Raw genomic sequence first — 18026 nt, forward strand, 5'->3', positions numbered from 1 at the left:
GCTACTGGTGGGCCCTTGGCACCCTACTCCGACACTGGGATAGATGAGAACTTCCTGATCGCTGGGGTTCCAACCATTGGGACCATCACCTATCCCATGAGCCCTCCATGAATTGAGCGATGGTCGAGCATCCGCACTGCACTTATGAGAGTGCCGAAGACCAATCGAGCACAAGCAGTCCCATTAAGAATGAATAAAGTGGCAGTGCGCATGATCAACCACCGCTCCATTATAGGGTCGGTGGGCCGAGCTGGGGGGTGGTCCCTCTCTTACCGCGCAGAGACGAAACAGAGACAAGATGGAGGCAGGTTCTGGGTGCAACAGGTCCAAGTTTATTCCACTCGCCGTCCGCCTGACGGCCTCTGCAGTACACCGCACTTCTCTTCACCTCATGGCCCTTCGTTTCTAGGGCCCGTTATACACACCGCACTTTCACACTAGGGACGTACATGCACGTACCGTCCCTTCTTCACTGTTTGACGCTCCTGACAGGTCCGCCACTGTGGCCGCCTTAGGCCCGTAAACCAACAGCAATTTTACTGGTCAGGCGTCGTCTCAAATACATTGTCCTACACCCGGTGTCTCATCTCCACTGCGGTTCTTCCTGTCAGGACCACCCCCCTGACGCTCTCTCCTCAGTCCCCCTGGTTCGGTTCTCCTCAGAGTGCACAGACTGTCGTAGTCCTCCTGTCACCTGAGCTCCCCCTGGGGACTGGAACTTTCTGGAACCCTCCCTCAGTATTTATATCATTCCCGGTTCCCTGTAACTCCGCCCCCCATGACCAACGGTTTCCTAAGCCCTAAGCTGATGTCAAGTCCTTTGCTCACACTCCTCCCTGCCCTCTAATGGTCAACCCAAGGTACTGCACGTCCACTACACTTTGTCAGCTGTTTCCCCACTGTAGTAACTGACACCTACCTACACTGTGCAAACCTTCCTTTCTCTATTCTGACAATTCCGTCCGCCCGTCAGGTCACCTTCCCTACACCATATACAGCTCTTGCTCTCAGTATCACTGGAGAGCCAGAGCTCTTGAGAATACATCTTCAAGAGTTTTGATCCAGGCAATTAGTCTATGTGGAGCAGGAAAGGAATTTTTCACCTAATGTGGAGCTTTGCCCCTTTGGGATTTTGCCTACCTCTGGATCAACATGTTGGGCCATAGGTTCAACTCAATGAACCTATATCTACCTTCATCCTTAAAAAAATCTGAAACTATTTCCCTGCTATTCAACTACAGGACAAATTAGATATTACATAGCTTCCATTCAAATGACAGGTTGTGTGTATAATACAGGACAGGACAAGTCCTCCAGAACGAGAGAAGCTCGTTGTAACCGTTGTGCACTCTGCCAAAGACATGAGTATCCTGAAAAGAGCACCCCCTCTAGTAACTCTAATAGATGAAAATGGCTTTGTTTTGTTTTTTTACTAAATTGGTCGACCCCTTTAACTCCTAAAACCTCTAATGAAAAGAAACATTAGGTAGCAGCATTGGTGGGGGGGGGGGTCTTAATGCATAACAAGAGCAACGAATATTTGACACCACCACCAACTGGTAGTTTTAGGATTAGGATCTGATAGTTTTGGGATCAGGATCTGGTAGTTTTAGGAGTGGAAGAAATTAAAACATGATTTTTGGGTGCTGAAAATAATGCCAGCTGGTGTCATCTCTGTTAGAAGAAGGTGGAGAATCGTGGGCACCGGGCATGGCAGTGTTGATGTTTGTCCCAAGAAGCAATGAAGACGGGTAGGAGATTACATACTCTTATTTACATATCAGAATCGGGAAGTAACACAAGACTATAGGAACTTGTAGATCAGGAACCATAAGATTAATAAGATGTGAATCAGTTTTAATGTTAGATAATTGGACAGTGGCACACATTGGCGCCAATGAGTCTGTAAGAATGGCATAAGTCAATATATTCCTCTGTTTCTGGTGGTAATCACTCGGCTCTGTCCATCACTCCCTTACAAGCAGCATTACATTCATGCTGAGCTGACTGGTTGACATTACCAGCTCTGAATAGTTCATTGGTGGAGATTCAGTCTACGTGGCCTCATACGGAGTGACAAAATTTCCAGGGAAGGTTCCAAATTTTTCTGTCCTCCAGCAGACACCTGCGAGACACAGGGAGGAGCGAGATGGATCACACAATACAGATACCACATTACGTCACCTATGGTGCAGGTTTACTTACCTACATACCATCCATCCTCACAATGTTGCGTCACTGTCACCATGTCCCCAGCATTCAGCTGTAGCTCATCTGAGCTTTTCGGGGTGTAATTAAATAATACACGGTACCTGAAAGTAAGAGAAACTTTGAATTTCTTTCAATGAGCATTCATTTAGTTACACAGACCAAAAGGGCATAGGGATTATGTAAACCTCACCCAAACTCGCCTAAAACATAGCTTTACCATCCATTTTGTGGGGTACTCGGTTGGTCTGGGCGCAGGACTTACACATCCATTTTTGTCACTTTCCAGGTGGTGTTCACTATTTTAGCCACTTTGACTTGCAGAAAGCAACTTACTAGTATAACATGAAGCTGTTGGGTCCCAGTGCCAAAATTATGAACTGCGTCCCAACATATGTGCTTTTTATAGGCTCCCATGTTGGACTCCCTTAGGCACTTAGGAACTGGGTGCAACGTCTATCTCCGCGCCCCTTAGGTTCACCAAACACAATAGATGGCTGTCGGCTGAGCAATGGATCCTCAGATCATTTAGCCAGCAGATATCTCAGCTGTCTCGCCAGTACACAGGAGCACTCGATCAGACAACTGCTCCTGTGTTTACTTTGAGAGAGTGGCCGACAGAAATGTTTCGTGGTGGCTTATCTCCGGGAGACATCATGATCGGCAGTCCGAAATTGGACACACCAGATTGACATTTTGCCCCAACAATAAACTGTCCTAGGCTCCGATACACATTAGACTGTCAGCCAAACCTGTCGACATTAGTCTAGTGTGTATGGGAGGCCTTAAAGAAACTGATGAGGAGATAACATTCACAATACATACGGGAAGAATCATTAATAAATCACGACCTTGCTCCAGGTGTGATTTGCCAATGCTTTTTACATCACAAGGTGACCGTTCCATCCACACTTCATAACCTCAATTCCATGCAGAACTTACAAGGTCCCGCGTAGCTCCTGAAGCCGGCTGGATGCAGGGGCCTTCACTGTACATGGTCTTTCTTTGAGGGTTAGAGAACTAGACACCTGCAAATAAAGATAATATAAAGGACTTGGACTGAAAACAATAACAGAAAGGAAGTAGAGAGGCAATAAAACATGGAGGACTGTCACATCTCAGATCATAAAGTGTGAGTGAGCAATACTTGTAGTGGACCAAAGTCTGAGGTGATAAGAGGAGTTAAAAATGGAACATAAAGATCAAAGAGCAAGGTTTGGAGGAGACAACTCCATGTCAATGATAGTCATAACCCTGAATGTGGAGCAGAGTAAGGGGACAGAGCATATAAAACAGACAGAACAGAGATTGTAGAGCATAGTAAGCAGACAGAACATGTAAAGCAGGGTAAGGAGACAGAGCATATAGAGCAGGGTAAGGGGACAGAGCATGTAGAGCAGTGTAAGGGGACAGAGCGTGTATAGCAGGGTAAGGGGACAGAGCGTGTATAGCAGGGTAAGGGGACAGAACATGTAAAGCAGGGTAAGGAGACAGAACATGTAGAGCAGGGTAAGGAGACAGAGCATGTAGAGCAGGGTAAGGGGACAGAGCATGTAGAGCAGGGTAAGGGGACAGAACATGTAGAGCAGTGTAAGGGGACAGAGCGTGTATAGCAGGGTAAGGGGACAGAACATGTAGAGCAGGGTAAGGGGACAGAGCATGTAGAGCAGGGTAAGGGGACAGAGCATGTAGAGCAGGGTAAGGAGACAGAGCATATAGAGCAGGGTAAGGAGACAGAGCATGTAGAGCAGTGTAAGGGGACAGAGCGTGTATAGCAGGGTAAGGGGACAGAACATGTAGAGCAGGGTAAGGGGACAGAGCATGTAGAGCAGGGTAAGGAGACAGAGCATGTAGAGCAGGGTAAGGGGACAGAGCATGTAGAGCAGGGTAAGGAGACAGAGCATGTAGAGCAGGGTAAGGAGACAGAGCATGTAGAGCAGGGTAAGGAGACAGAGCATGTAGAGCAGGCTAAGGAGACAGAGCATGTAGAGCAGGGTAAGGAGACAGAGCATATAGAGCAGTGTAAGGAGACAGAGCATGTAGAGCAGGGTAAGGATACAGAGCATGTAGAGCAGGGTAAGGAGACAGAGCATGTAGAGCAGTGTAAGGAGACAGAGCATGTAGAGCAGGGTAAGGAGACAGAGCATGTAGAGCAGGGTAAGGGGACAGAGCGTGTAGAGCAGGGTAAGGAGACAGGGCATGTAGAGCAGGGTAAGGAGACAGAGCATATAGAGCAGGGTAAGGAGACAGAGCATGTAGAGCAGGGTAAGGAGACAGAGCATGTAGAGCAGGGTAAGGAGACAGAGCATGTAGAGCAGTGTAAGGGGACAGAGCATGTAGAGCAGGGTAAGGGGACAGAGCATGTAGAGCAGGGTAAGGGGACAGAGCATGTAGAGCAGTGTAAGGAGACAGAGCATGTAGAGCAGGGTAAGGAGACAGAGCATGTAGAGCAGGGTAAGGGGACAGAGCATGTAGAGCAGGGTAAGGAGACAGGGCATGTAGAGCAGGGTAAGGAGACAGAGCATATAGAGCAGGGTAAGGAGACAGAGCATGTAGAGCAGGGTAAGGAGACAGAGCATGTAGAGCAGGGTAAGGAGACAGAGCATGTAGAGCAGGGTAAGGAGACAGAGCATGTAGAGCAGGGTAAGGGGACAGAGCATGTAGAGCAGGGTAAGGAGACAGGGCATGTAGAGCAGGGTAAGGAGACAGAGCATATAGAGCAGGGTAAGGAGACAGAGCATGTAGAGCAGGGTAAGGAGACAGAGCATGTAGAGCAGGGTAAGGAGACAGAGCATGTAGAGCAGTGTAAGGAGACAGAGCATGTAGAGCAGGGTAAGGGGACAGAGCATGTAGAGCAGTGTAAGGAGACAGAGCATATAGAGCAGGGTAAGGAGACAGAGCATGTAGAGCAGGGTAAGGAGACAGAGCATGTAGAGCAGGGTAAGGGGACAGAGCATGTAGAGCAGTGTAAGGAGACAGAGCATGTAGAGCAGGGTAAGGAGACAGAGCATGTAGAGCAGGGTAAGGGGACAGAGCATGTAGAGCAGGGTAAGGAGACAGGGCATGTAGAGCAGGGTAAGGAGACAGAGCATATAGAGCAGGGTAAGGGGACAGAGCATGTAGAGCAGGGTAAGGGGACAGAGCATGTAGAGCAGGGTAAGGAGACAGAGCATGTAGAGCAGGGTAAGGAGACAGAGCATGTAGAGCAGGGTAAGGAGACAGAGCATGTAGAGCAGGGTAAGGAGACAGAGCATGTAGAGCAGGGTAAGGAGACAGAGCATGTAGAGCAGGGTAAGGAGACAGAGCATGTAGAGCAGGGTAAGGAGACAGAGCATGTAGAGCAGGGTAAGGAGACAGAGCATGTAGAGCAGGGTAAGGAGACAGAGCATGTAGAGCAGGGTAAGGAGACAGAGCATGTAGAGCAGGGTAAGGAGACAGAGCATATAGAGCAGGGTAAGGGGACAGAGCATGTAGAGCAGGGTATGGGGACAGAGAATGTAGAGCAGGGTAAGGAGACAGAGCATGTAGAGCAGAGTAAGGGGACAGAGCATGTAGAGCAGGGTTTGGGGACAGAGTATGTAGAGCAGGGTAAGGGGACAGAGAGAGCATACCCTCATTATCTCTCGCCTTGACTACTGCAACCTCCTGCTCAGTGGCCTCCCCTCGAACACTCTCGCACCCCTCCTATCTATTCTAAACTCCGCTGCCCGACTAATACACCTGTCCCCCCGCTATTCCCCAGCTTCTCCCCTCTGTCAATCCCTTCACTGGCTCCCCATTGCCCAGAGACTCCAGTACAAAACCCTAACCATGACATACAAAGCCATCCACAACCTGTCTCCTCCATACATCTGTGACCTTATCTCCCGGTACTTTCCTGCACGCAACCTCCGATCCTCACAAGATCTCCTTCTCTACTCCCCTCTTATCTCCTCTTCCCATAATCGCATACAAGATTTCTCTTGCGCATCACCCCTACTCTGGAACTCTCTACCACAACATATCAGACTCTCACCTACCATCGAAACCTTCAAAAAGAGCCTGAAGACCCACCTCTTCCGACAAGCCTACAACTTGCAGTAACCACCGACCGACCAGACCGCTGCATGACCAGCTCTACCCTCGCCTACTGTATTTTCACCCATCCCTTGTAGATTGTGAGCCTTCGCGGGCAGGGTCCTCTCTCCTCCTGTACCAGTTATGACTTGTATTGTTAAAAACAAGTACAATAATGTTGATGTATACCCCTCCTTACATGTAAAGCGCCATGGAATAAATGGCGCTATAACAATAAATAATAATAATAATAATAATAATAATAATAATAATGTAGAGCAGTGTAAGGGGACAGAGTATGTAGAGCAGGGTATGGGGACAGAGCATGTAGAGCAGGGTATGGGGACAGAGTATGTAGAGCAGGGTAAGGGGACAGAGTATGTAGAGCAGGGTATGGGGACAGAGTATGTAGAGCAGGGTATGGGGACAGAGTATGTAGAGCAGGGTAAGGGGACAGAGTATGTAGAGCAGGGTATGGGGACAGAGCATGTAGAGCAGGGTATGGGGACAGAGTATGTAGAGCAGGGTAAGGGGACAGAGTATGTAGAGCAGGGTAAGGGGACAGAGTATGTAGAGCAGGGTAAGGGGACAGAGTATGTAGAGCAGGGTATGGGGACAGAGTATGTAGAGCAGGGTATGGGGACAGAGTATGTAGAGCAGGGTATGGGGACAGAGCATGTAGAGCAGGGTATGGGGACAGAGTATGTAGAGCAGGGTAAGGGGACAGAGTATGTAGAGCAGGGTAAGGGGACAGAGCAAGTAGAGCATAGTAAGCAGACAGAGCATGTAGAGCAGGGTATGGGGACAGAACATGTAGAGCAGTGTAAGCGGACAGAGCATGTAGAGCAGTGTAAGCGGACAGCGCATGTAGAGCAGTGTAAGCAGACAGAGCATGTAGAGCAGGGTATGGGGACAGAGTATGTAGAGCAGGGTAAGGGGGCAGAGCAAGTAGAGCATAGTAAGCAGACAGAGCATGTAGAGCAGGGTAAGGAGACAGAGCATATAGAGCAGTGTAAGGAAACAGAGCATGTAGAGCAGGGTAAGGAGACAGAGCATATAGAGCAGTGTAAGGAGACAGAGCATGTAGAGCAGGGTAAGGGGACAGAACATGTAGAGCAGAATAAGGGGACAGAGTATGTAGAGCAGGGTATGGGGACAGAGCATGTAGAGCAGTGTAAGCGGACAGAGCATATAGAGCAGTGTAAGCGGACAGAGCATGTAGAGCAGGGTATGGGGACAGAGTATGTAGAGCAGGGTAAGGGGACAGAGCATGTAGAGCAGGGTATGGGGACAGAGTATGTAGAGCAGGGTAAGGGGACAGAGTATGTAGAGCAGGGTAAGGGGACAGAGTATGTAGAGCAGGGTAAGGGGACAGAGTATGTAGAGCAGGGTAAGGGGACAGAGCAAGTAGAGCATAGTAAGCAGACAGAGCATGTAGAGCAGGGTATGGGGACAGAACATGTAGAGCAGTGTAAGCGGACAGAGCATGTAGAGCAGTGTAAGCGGACAGCGCATGTAGAGCAGTGTAAGCAGACAGAGCATGTAGAGCAGGGTATGGGGACAGAGTATGTAGAGCAGGGTAAGGGGACAGAGTATGTAGAGCAGGGTAAGGGGACAGAGCAAGTAGAGCATAGTAAGCAGACAGAGCATGTAGAGCAGAGTAAGGGGACAGAGCATGTAGAGCAGGGTAAGGGGACAGAGCATGTAGAGCAGGGTATGGGGACAGAATATGTAGAGCAGGGTAAGGGGACAGAGTATGTAGAGCAGGGTAAGGAGACAGAGCATGTAGAGCAGGGTAAGGAGACAGAGCATGTAGAGCAGGGTAAGGGGACAGAATATGTAGAGCAGGGTAAGGGGACAGAGCAAGTAGAGCATAGTAAGCAGACAGAGCATGTAGAGCAGAGTAAGGGGACAGAGCATGTAGAGCAGTGTAAGGGGACAGAGCATGTAGAGCAGGGTATGGGGACAGAATATGTAGAGCAGGGTAAGGGGACAGAGCAAGTAGAGCATAGTAAGCAGACAGAGCATGTAGAGCAGGGTAAGGGGACAGAGCATGTAGAGCAGGGTATGGGGACAGAGTATGTAGAACAGGGTAAGGGGACAGCATGTAGAGCAGGGTAAGGGGACAGAGCATGTAGAGCAGAGTAAGCGGACAAAGCATGTAGAGCAGGGTATGGGGACAGAGTATGTAGAGCAGGGTAAGGGGACAGAGTATGTAGAGCAGGGTAAGGGGACAGAGTATGTAGAGCAGGGTATGGGGACAGAGTATGTAGAGCAGGGTATGGGGACAGAGTATGTAGAGCAGGGTATGGGGACAGAGTATGTAGAGCAGGGTAAGGGGACAGAGTATGTAGAGCAGGGTATGGGGACAGAGTATGTAGAGCAGGGTAAGGGGACAGAGTATGTAGAGCAGGGTATGGGGACAGAGTATGTAGAGCAGGGTATGGGGACAGAGCATGTAGAGCAGGGTATGGGGACAGAGTATGTAGAGCAGGGTAAGGGGACAGAGTATGTAGAGCAGGGTATGGGGACAGAGCATGTAGAGCAGGGTATGGGGACAGAGTATGTAGAGCAGGGTAAGGGGACAGAGTATGTAGAGCAGGGTAAGGGGACAGAGTATGTAGAGCAGGGTAAGGGGACAGAGCAAGTAGAGCATAGTAAGCGGACAGAGCATGTAGAGCAGAGTAAGGGGACAGAGAATGAAGAGCAGAATAAGGGGACAGAACATGTAGAGCAGTGTAAGGGGACAGAGCATGTAGAGCAGGGTAAGGGGACAGAGAATGAAGAGCAGAATAAGGGGACAGAGCATGTAGAACAGTGTAAGGGGACTGAGCATGTAGAGCAGTGTAAGGGGACAGAGCATGTAGAGCAGGGTATGGGGACAGAGCATGTAGAGCAGGGTATGGGGACAGAGTATGTAGAGCAGGGTAAGGGGACAGAGTATGTAGAGCAGGGTATGGGGACAGAGTATGTAGAGCAGGGTATGGGGACAGAGTATGTAGAGCAGGGTAAGGGGACAGAGTATGTAGAGCAGGGTAAGGGGACAGAGTATGTAGAGCAGGGTAAGGGGACAGAGCAAGTAGAGCATAGTAAGCGGACAGAGCATGTAGAGCAGAGTAAGGGGACAGAGAATGAAGAGCAGAATAAGGGGACAGAACATGTAGAGCAGTGTGAGGGGACAGAGCATGTAGAGCAGGGTAAGGGGACAGAACATGTAGAGCAGGGTATGGGGACAGAGAATGTAGAGCAGAATAAGGGGACAGAACATGTAGAGCAGTGTAAGGGGACAGAGCATGTAGAGCAGGGTAAGGGGACAGAGTATGTAGAGCAGGGTAAGGGGACAGAGAATGTAGAACAGAATAAGGGGACAGAGTATGTAGAGCAGGGTATGGGGACAGAGTATGTAGAGCAGGGTAAGGGGACAGAGCATGTAGAGCAGGGTAAGGGGACAGAGCATGTAGAGCAGGGTAAGGGGACAGAGCATGTAGAGCAGGGTATGGGGACAGAGTATGTAGAGCAGGGTAAGGGGACAGAGTATGTAGAGCAGGGTAAGGGGACAGAGTATGTAGAGCAGGGTAAGGGGACAGAGCAAGTAGAGCATAGTAAGCAGACAGAGCATGTAGAGCAGGGTATGGGGACAGAACATGTAGAGCAGTGTAAGCGGACAGAGCATGTAGAGCAGTGTAAGCGGACAGCGCATGTAGAGCAGTGTAAGCAGACAGAGCATGTAGAGCAGGGTATGGGGACAGAGTATGTAGAGCAGGGTAAGGGGGCAGAGCAAGTAGAGCATAGTAAGCAGACAGAGCATGTAGAGCAGGGTAAGGAGACAGAGCATATAGAGCAGTGTAAGGAGACAGAGCATGTAGAGCAGGGTAAGGAGACAGAGCATATAGAGCAGTGTAAGGAGACAGAGCATGTAGAGCAGGGTAAGGGGACAGAACATGTAGAGCAGAATAAGGGGACAGAGTATGTAGAGCAGGGTATGGGGACAGAGCATGTAGAGCAGTGTAAGCGGACAGAGCATGTAGAGCAGTGTAAGCGGACAGAGCATGTAGAGCAGGGTATGGGGACAGAGTATGTAGAGCAGGGTAAGGGGACAGAGCATGTAGAGCAGGGTATGGGGACAGAGTATGTAGAGCAGGGTAAGGGGACAGAGTATGTAGAGCAGGGTAAGGGGACAGAGTATGTAGAGCAGGGTAAGGGGACAGAGCAAGTAGAGCATAGTAAGCAGACAGAGCATGTAGAGCAGGGTATGGGGACAGAACATGTAGAGCAGTGTAAGCGGACAGCGCATGTAGAGCAGTGTAAGCAGACAGAGCATGTAGAGCAGGGTATGGGGACAGAGTATGTAGAGCAGGGTAAGGGGACAGAGTATGTAGAGCAGGGTAAGGGGACAGAGCAAGTAGAGCATAGTAAGCAGACAGAGCATGTAGAGCAGAGTAAGGGGACAGAGCATGTAGAGCAGGGTAAGGGGACAGAGCATGTAGAGCAGGGTATGGGGACAGAATATGTAGAGCAGGGTAAGGGGACAGAGTATGTAGAGCAGGGTAAGGAGACAGAGCATGTAGAGCAGAGTAAGGGGACAGAGCATGTAGAGCAGTGTAAGGGGACAGAGCATGTAGAGCAGGGTAAGGGGACAGAGCAAGTAGAGCATAGTAAGCAGACAGAGCATGTAGAGCAGAGTAAGCGGACAAAGCATGTAGAGCAGTGTAAGGAGACAGAGTATGTAGAGCAGGGTATGGGGACAGAATATGTAGAGCAGGGTAAGGGGACAGAGCAAGTAGAGCATAGTAAGCAGACAGAGCATGTAGAGCAGGGTATGGGGACAGAGTATGTAGAGCAGGGTAAGGGGAAAGAGCAAGTAGAGTATAGTAAGTGGACAGAGCATGTAGAGCAGGGTAAGGGGACAGAGCATGTAGAGCAGGGTATGGGGACAGAGTATGTAGAACAGGGTAAGGGGACAGCATGTAGAGCAGGGTAAGGGGACAGAGCATGTAGAGCAGGATATGGGGACAGAGCATGTAGAGCAGGGTAAGAAGACAGAGCGTGTAAAACAGAGTAAGGGGACAAAGCATGTAGAGCAAAGTAAGGGGAGAGAGCATATAAAACAGAGACAGAACAGAGAATGTAGAGCAAAATAAGGCGACAGAGCATGTAGAGCACTGATGGAACAAAGCATGAAGAGCAAAGTAAGAGGACAGAGCATGTAGAGCAAAGACAGAACAGAGAATGTAGAGCTGAGATGGAACAGAGCACGTACAACAGAGTACGGGAACAGACCATATAAAGCAGAGATAGTACGGAGCTTTTAGAGAAAAAATAAAGGAACACAGCATATAGAGAAGAGTAAGGTGACAAAGAGTTAAAACATGTAAATCAGAGTCAGGAGATGAAACATGTAGCGCAAAGGCAGAGGACTAGAGATGGGCGGATGATCAGGTCCGGCGGGTTTGGCCGAACAGTTACAAAAAGTTTGAGTTTGGGTACCAGAACAGTACCCGGACCCCACTCACTTGAATGGGGGCTCGAACATCCAGCGTTTGCCACGCTGTCATGTGCATGACAAACACCGCTTCTAATCAGCAGTGAAATTATCCCCGCCGGTCAGAGAGCCGCGGTTCCCACGCTGTCAAAAGACAGCGTGAGCGCTCAGCTGTGATCAAAAGTATAAATTTTACCTCCGGTCACTGGCTTCAGATGATGGGACTACAGCCTCCATCATCCAACACCTGCTGCCGCTAATAACAGCGAGAGCAGGAAAGGCGGATGGGAGTATTCGTTAGCCGGCTCCTGCGCTGTAAATAAATAATTTAAAAAGAAAACGGCAAGGGTTCCCCTGCATTTTTGATAGCCAGCCAGAAAAAAATCACAGCTGGGTGCTGCATCCCTCAGCTGTCAGCTTCAGCAAGGCTGGTTATCAAGAATAGAGGGGTCCCCACGCCGTATTTTTAAATTATTTAAATAAATAATTAAAAGAAACTATGTGGCGTCCTCCCCATTTTTGACAACCAGCCTTGCTAAAGCAGACAGCTGGGGGCTGGTATTCTCAGGATGGTAAGGGGCCATTGATATTGGCTCCCCCAGCCTAAAAATAGCAGCCTGCAGCCGCCCAGAAAATGCACATCTACTAGATGCACCAATTCTGGCGCTTTTCCCGGGTCTTCCCACTTGCCCTGTAGCGGTGGCAAGTGGGGTTTATCTTTGTGGGGTTGATGTCACCTTTGTATTGTCAGGTGACATCAAGCCCATGGGTTAGTAATATAGAGGAGTCTATAAGACACCCATCCATTACTAATCCTATAGTTGTATTGTGAATAAAGACACAGCCAGAATAAAGTCCTTTATTAGAAATAAAAAAGTAAAAGTGTGTTTTGTTTTATTTAAAAATAAAAAAACACAGTCATACTTACCTAACGCCTAATTCCACCGAAGCCCTCGTTCTCCTGTAATAAAACTAAAATAAATATAAACAACAAAATACCATACATGTCTGTCGTTCTGTCCCCCACCGTAATCCTTGTCTGGGGGCTAAACACCGCTGATCATTGACGCTGCGCTCGCAGAAACTCAGTCACCAGTGGTTCTCAGCTTGGACGGTCGCATCTTGGCACCGTCGGGGTTGAAAACTGTTTTACCCCCAGACATGTATTACGGCATGGGACAGAATGACAGACAGGTAGTGTATGTTGTTGTTTTTTTTAGTTTAGGTTTATTACAGGAGAACGAGGGCTTCAGTGGAACTACGCATTAGGTGAGTATAACTGTGTTTGTCATTTCTAAATAAAAAAGTAAAAGTGTGTTTTGTTTTATTTCTATTAAAGGACTTTATTCTGGCTGTGTCTTTATTTACCATGTAACTTTCGGATTAGTAATGGATAGGTGTCTTATAGACGCCTCTTCATTAGTAAGCCGTGGGCTTGATGTCACCGGACAATACAAAAGTGACGTCAACCCCACAAATATGAACCCCATTTGCCACCGCTACAGGGCAAGTGGGGAGAGCCAGGCAAAGCGCCAGAATTGGCGCATCTAATAGACGTGTCTTTTCTGGGTGGCTGCAGGCTGCTATTTTTAGGCTGGGAGGAGGCCAATATCAATTGCCCCTTACCAGCCTGAGAATACCAGCCCCTAGCTGTCAGCTTTAGCAAGGCTGGTTGTCAAAAAATGGGGCTCTTTGACCGGCAGGGATGATTTCACCGCCGATCAGAAGCACTGTTTACCGCGCGGTCATGTACAAGACGCAGCGCAACAAACACCCGGTGTTCGGGCAGCCGAACCCAAACAGTAACACGGACTTCTTGGTGAAGTCCATGTTCAGTGTCCGTGCCCGAACAGTAGGTGTTCAGTACGGACGCCGAACTTTACTGTTTGGGTTCGCCCATCTCTACAGAGGACACATCATGCAGAGCATAGTTAGGAAGCAGAGCATGTAGAGGAGAGACAGGGGACAGAGCATGTAAAGGAGAGGCAGGGGACAGAGTAGGTAAAGCAGAGATAGGGTGTAGAGCAGATGCAGGAGATAGGGCATGAAATTTGTAATCAGGGGACAGGACACGAGGACTTACTAGTCTGCATGTCCTGTCCCCTGACTACACTCCTGTCTTGTCTTCAGGGCAGAGAGCACCAGGTTATGTAAGTTGTAGTTTCAGGATGTTGACCACTTAGGTCATGAAAGAGATTATAGATCATGAAAAACATGAACCTGCAAGGAAAACTGGATGTTTTATTAATTGACTGTGTAGTGTCCTCTTCCATCATCTGAAATGCCAGGAAGTATGATGGTGCAGAACAAATGTTAGTACTGACCTGCTCTACAGAGTTAGTATCAGCTGCTCGCTTTGGTAGGGTGTCCGCCTTCCTGGCCTGCACATCTTTGACCTGCACATAACTTGCAGGAAAGAGGCCAAGACGCCTGGAGCCTTCAACTCGCCCTTCAAACCAATTGCCACCAACCCTTCGATTAATAAGAACACGCTGGCCCTGAGGCAGAGACAGCAGCATGACACACCGGCTGACACATAGATGACATATGTATACACAGTTATATTAACAGTGGCAAAACTCACATATAAATACGTGGAAAAAAACCAACAAAATGAAATCCTAAAAATGTTGGAAAATATATTTACGGTCAACAGGGCAAATGCTAGTGAACAGGAAAGTTCCACTTTGAAGGGTATGTCCACTTCTGATCAGTATCTTATATATATGTATAGTATGTACATATATGTTGAATAATCTTTGTTTTCTGATCATTTGAGAGTTGTTTTGAGGAGCCCATGATGCCACTCTTCATAGGAGAATCAAATAGGAGAGCTACTTGCAAGTGGCCACCTTAAATACCTTTTCTCATGATTTGATACACCTGGCTATGAAGTTCACAGCTCAATGAGGTTACAAAACCAATTTAGTGCTTCAGGAAGGCAGTAAAAAGTAGTTAGGAGTGTTCAAATCAAGAAAATGATAAGGGTGCCCATACTTTTGCATCGGTCAAATTTTGTTTAAATGCAGATTGCACATTTTCTGTTAGTACAATAAACCTCATTTGAATCCAGAAATATAACTGAGTCCATCAGTTATTAGATATATGAAACTGAAATAGCTGTTGCAAAAACCCAAATTGTTATAAAGAAAAAAGGTTAACATTAATAGGGGTGCCCAAACTTTAACATATATATAATCAGAGAAATCTGCTTCTTTCTCCTCCTGGACTGATCTCTCACTTCCTGGGTAAAATCTGTATTCTGTGAAGACAGATTTTCTCATTACTGAGATAAGAGATGACAGTTGGTGTTTATTAGATTCTATGGAGAGAGGAGGGGCTAGACACCGACAAAGACATTCTGCTGCAAGTTCTCTTGAAACCAAACTGACAGTTCTCCATAGAACTTTATAAGCACCAAATGTCATCTCCGATCTTAGTAATGGGAAAGTCTGTCTTCACTGAGGACAGATTTTACCTGTGCATTGAGAATTTTGACACTGAATGATCAGGTCAGGAGGAGAAAGAAGCAAATTTCTCTGATGAAATATATTACAAAGTTTCACGTGTGCTATTATTTTACGGAAGAACGACAATTACGCTTAAATTTTGCTGATTTTTAGTGGAAACAGTCAACAAGCTTGCAGTCAAGCATATCTGTCTAGCAGAACAAGGTTTTCCTATGATTTCCGTGCAGTGCCTGGTGAGATTTTCAGACGGCTGATCATTAAAGCAAACTCTATGCAGACACTGAGCCATCAAGGAATAATGGGGAGATTTCAGCTCTGAAGTCTACAAATTAGTGAATGCAGCTCTCGGCTATAATACATGCTGTAACGTTACCATTATTTGGCCTTTATTGCTATATGTATGGTGTAAAATGTTGGTTATAAAAAAGGTGGCCATAGTCTGTAACAATCTGGCAACTACCAGGGATCGCCACTACTTCATGCTACTCTCAAAAAGGGTTATCCCATGCAGTGATCCAAAACAGTACCGATCCTGGCAGGCCATAACTAGCCTCGTGGGGCCGGCCGCTGCAAGCTGTGACCCGTTAGGTCCAAGACATCCTAATTCTCTGGTATAGGACCCTTTACATAAAAAAAGCTTTACAGGGAGTGAAGGGTTCAGGTCAATCCTTCTGTATTTTTGGAGTGTGAAGAACGACCATTATCACATCGATGGGACGGCCTAGTACATAGGAGGTGATCACAGGTGCAATGTTCAGATTGTGATGAGACTCGGTAAACACAGAAGTTTCACGTGAGATAACAAATATCTTTCTCCTAGATCTCGGCTCAGCGTTTCGCCGCTGTCCCCTATAGCAGAGGCACTCCCCACCCCAGACAGAAACTGAGAGCGAAACTCACAAAACAACATAGATCCCAGTATTATATCATAAGCCCGGTGCATAGAGAGGTAATAAAGCCTACACAAGTGCCTTTCCTCTACTGCTACTTGTATTAGTCATGCTGCAGATTAGGCAGGATTACACAGGAGGAAAAAAAAAGCCCTTATTTTTCAATTTAAAAAAAAAAAAATGGGAAAACTCTGTTTTTAATATCTCACTGCTAGGCTGAGAGGTGAAAGTTAGAAACCAAAAGCCTGAGACTGCGCTACCGACAGTTTCTGATAATCGGGTATTCTGACCTCATGGACTACGGTCCCCAATTTGCCAACACTTCCTCAATTTTTTGAACATTTGGGGGGATGTCCTGGGCTGAAAGTGGGCAGGGTTTAGGTAAATAAGACCGGTCTGCAAACCCTGTCTTATGAGGAAAGGTTGCAGGATTTGGGAATGTTTAGGCTGTGTGCACACGCTGCGGATTTTGCTGCGGTTCCGCAGCGGTTTTGGCCGCTGCGGACCCGCAGCAGTTTCTGCTGCGGTGTACAGTACAATGATTCCCTATGGGAATCAAAAACCGCAGTGCAGACGGTGCGGAATTTTCCGCGCGGATTATCTGCGGTTTTCAATCCGCAGAAAGAATTGACATGTCAATTCTTTCTGCGGATTCTCCTGCGGTTTGCCATCTCCTCCATTGAGGAGATGAAAAACCGCAGGGCAAAACCGCAGAGCAATCCGCAGGTAAAACCGCAGGTCTTTTGACCTGCGGTTTCACCTGCGGATTGTACAAAATCCGCGCGGATGAATCCGCACCTTTTCCGCAGCGTGTGCACACAGCCTTAGTTTGCAAAAGAGAAGACTGAGAGGAAACTTAATAGCCGTCTACAAATATCTCAAGGGCTGTCACATTGTAGAAGGATCAACTTTATTCTCATTTGCACAAGGAAAGACTAGAAGCAATGGGATGAAACTGAATGGGAGGAGACACAGATTAGATATTAGAAAAAACTTTTTGACAGTTAGAGTGATCAATGAGTAGAACAGGCTGCCATGAGAAGTGGTGAGTTCTCCTTTAATAGAAGTCTTCAAACAGAGGCTGGACAGACATCTGACTGGGATGATTTAGTGAATCCTGCATTGAGCAGGGGATTGGACCAGATGGCCTAGGAGGTCCCTTCCAACTCTACGATTCTATGATTCTATGAAATCCAGCCCAAAAAAGGGTGGTCCCATTAAGGTTGGAGAATCATCTCCTTCTGGCTACGGAACAGATAAAAGAGAGGTAAAGGTCCCCATAAACTAACGGTTAATGTCGGCCAAACCCACCGATATTGACGTGCTCGGCTGACGGTAACGGTATGGGGGCAGCAGCCAGGAAAGATGTCCGGTTTCGGACTGTTCTCTCATGTCTTTCGGCACTTTCTCATAGATTACATAGAAGTGCTCGGCTGACTGAGCGCTCCTGTGTATAGGACATACGGCCAAGAGGGCCGTCAGCCCAAGCATCAATCGTCCGAACACCATCTAATGTGTATGGCCAGCTTAATGGGGCATATACACTACAAGATAATAATTAACGTGTGTTGTTAAAAACGCTCAGTTCACAATTATCTTGCTGTGTAAACAGGCTGCCGATCACCTGACAAACAATCAAAACGTTTTTCATTGGGTGAAATGATCTTTTGCACAGCACAAAGGATCATCGTTCTCGCCGGCGCATTGTCCTGTGTAAACACGACTCTCATTGCCGAGAACCATGGCAGTCTGTGTGCACTGAGCTATCTCATATACTGTAGATCGCTCAGTGAGCATCATTTGCTTTGGTCTGCCTGTGTAAACAGGTATTCAAATGACCGCTGATTGGTAAAAGTCTACCGTTCAGCGGTCGTATCGAGCCGCCGGTCAGTCCATACTGCACCCATCAAAATCTTGGAT

At 47.7% G+C, this 18026-nt stretch overlaps 1 protein-coding gene across 6 annotated transcripts in view; it reads right to left on the reverse strand.

The window, feature by feature from the left end:
• Window positions 1–1840: 1840 nt before the first annotated feature.
• SORBS3 (sorbin and SH3 domain containing 3) overlaps window positions 1841–18026 on the reverse strand; it is a 60943-nt gene continuing 44757 nt past the window's right edge. For 5 of the 6 annotated variants that reach the window (XM_073588918.1, XM_073588919.1, XM_073588917.1 and 2 more), the window contains 4 exons: window positions 14071–14244; window positions 3151–3236; window positions 2206–2312; window positions 1841–2125 (listed from right to left, as the gene is read on the reverse strand). In XM_073588918.1, the coding sequence (XP_073445019.1) occupies window positions 2055–2125; window positions 2206–2312; window positions 3151–3236; window positions 14071–14244 (438 nt within the window). In that variant the 3' untranslated portion in view covers window positions 1841–2054. The remainder of the gene's footprint in view (window positions 2126–2205; window positions 2313–3150; window positions 3237–14070; window positions 14245–18026) is intronic. The other variant, XM_073588920.1, reaches the window with a different exon arrangement.

The sequence above is a fragment of the Dendrobates tinctorius genome, unplaced genomic scaffold, assembly GCF_039654945.1.
Source record: "Dendrobates tinctorius isolate UK_male_01 unplaced genomic scaffold, ASM3965494v1 ptg000104l, whole genome shotgun sequence".
Classification (NCBI taxonomy): domain Eukaryota; kingdom Metazoa; phylum Chordata; class Amphibia; order Anura; family Dendrobatidae; genus Dendrobates; species Dendrobates tinctorius.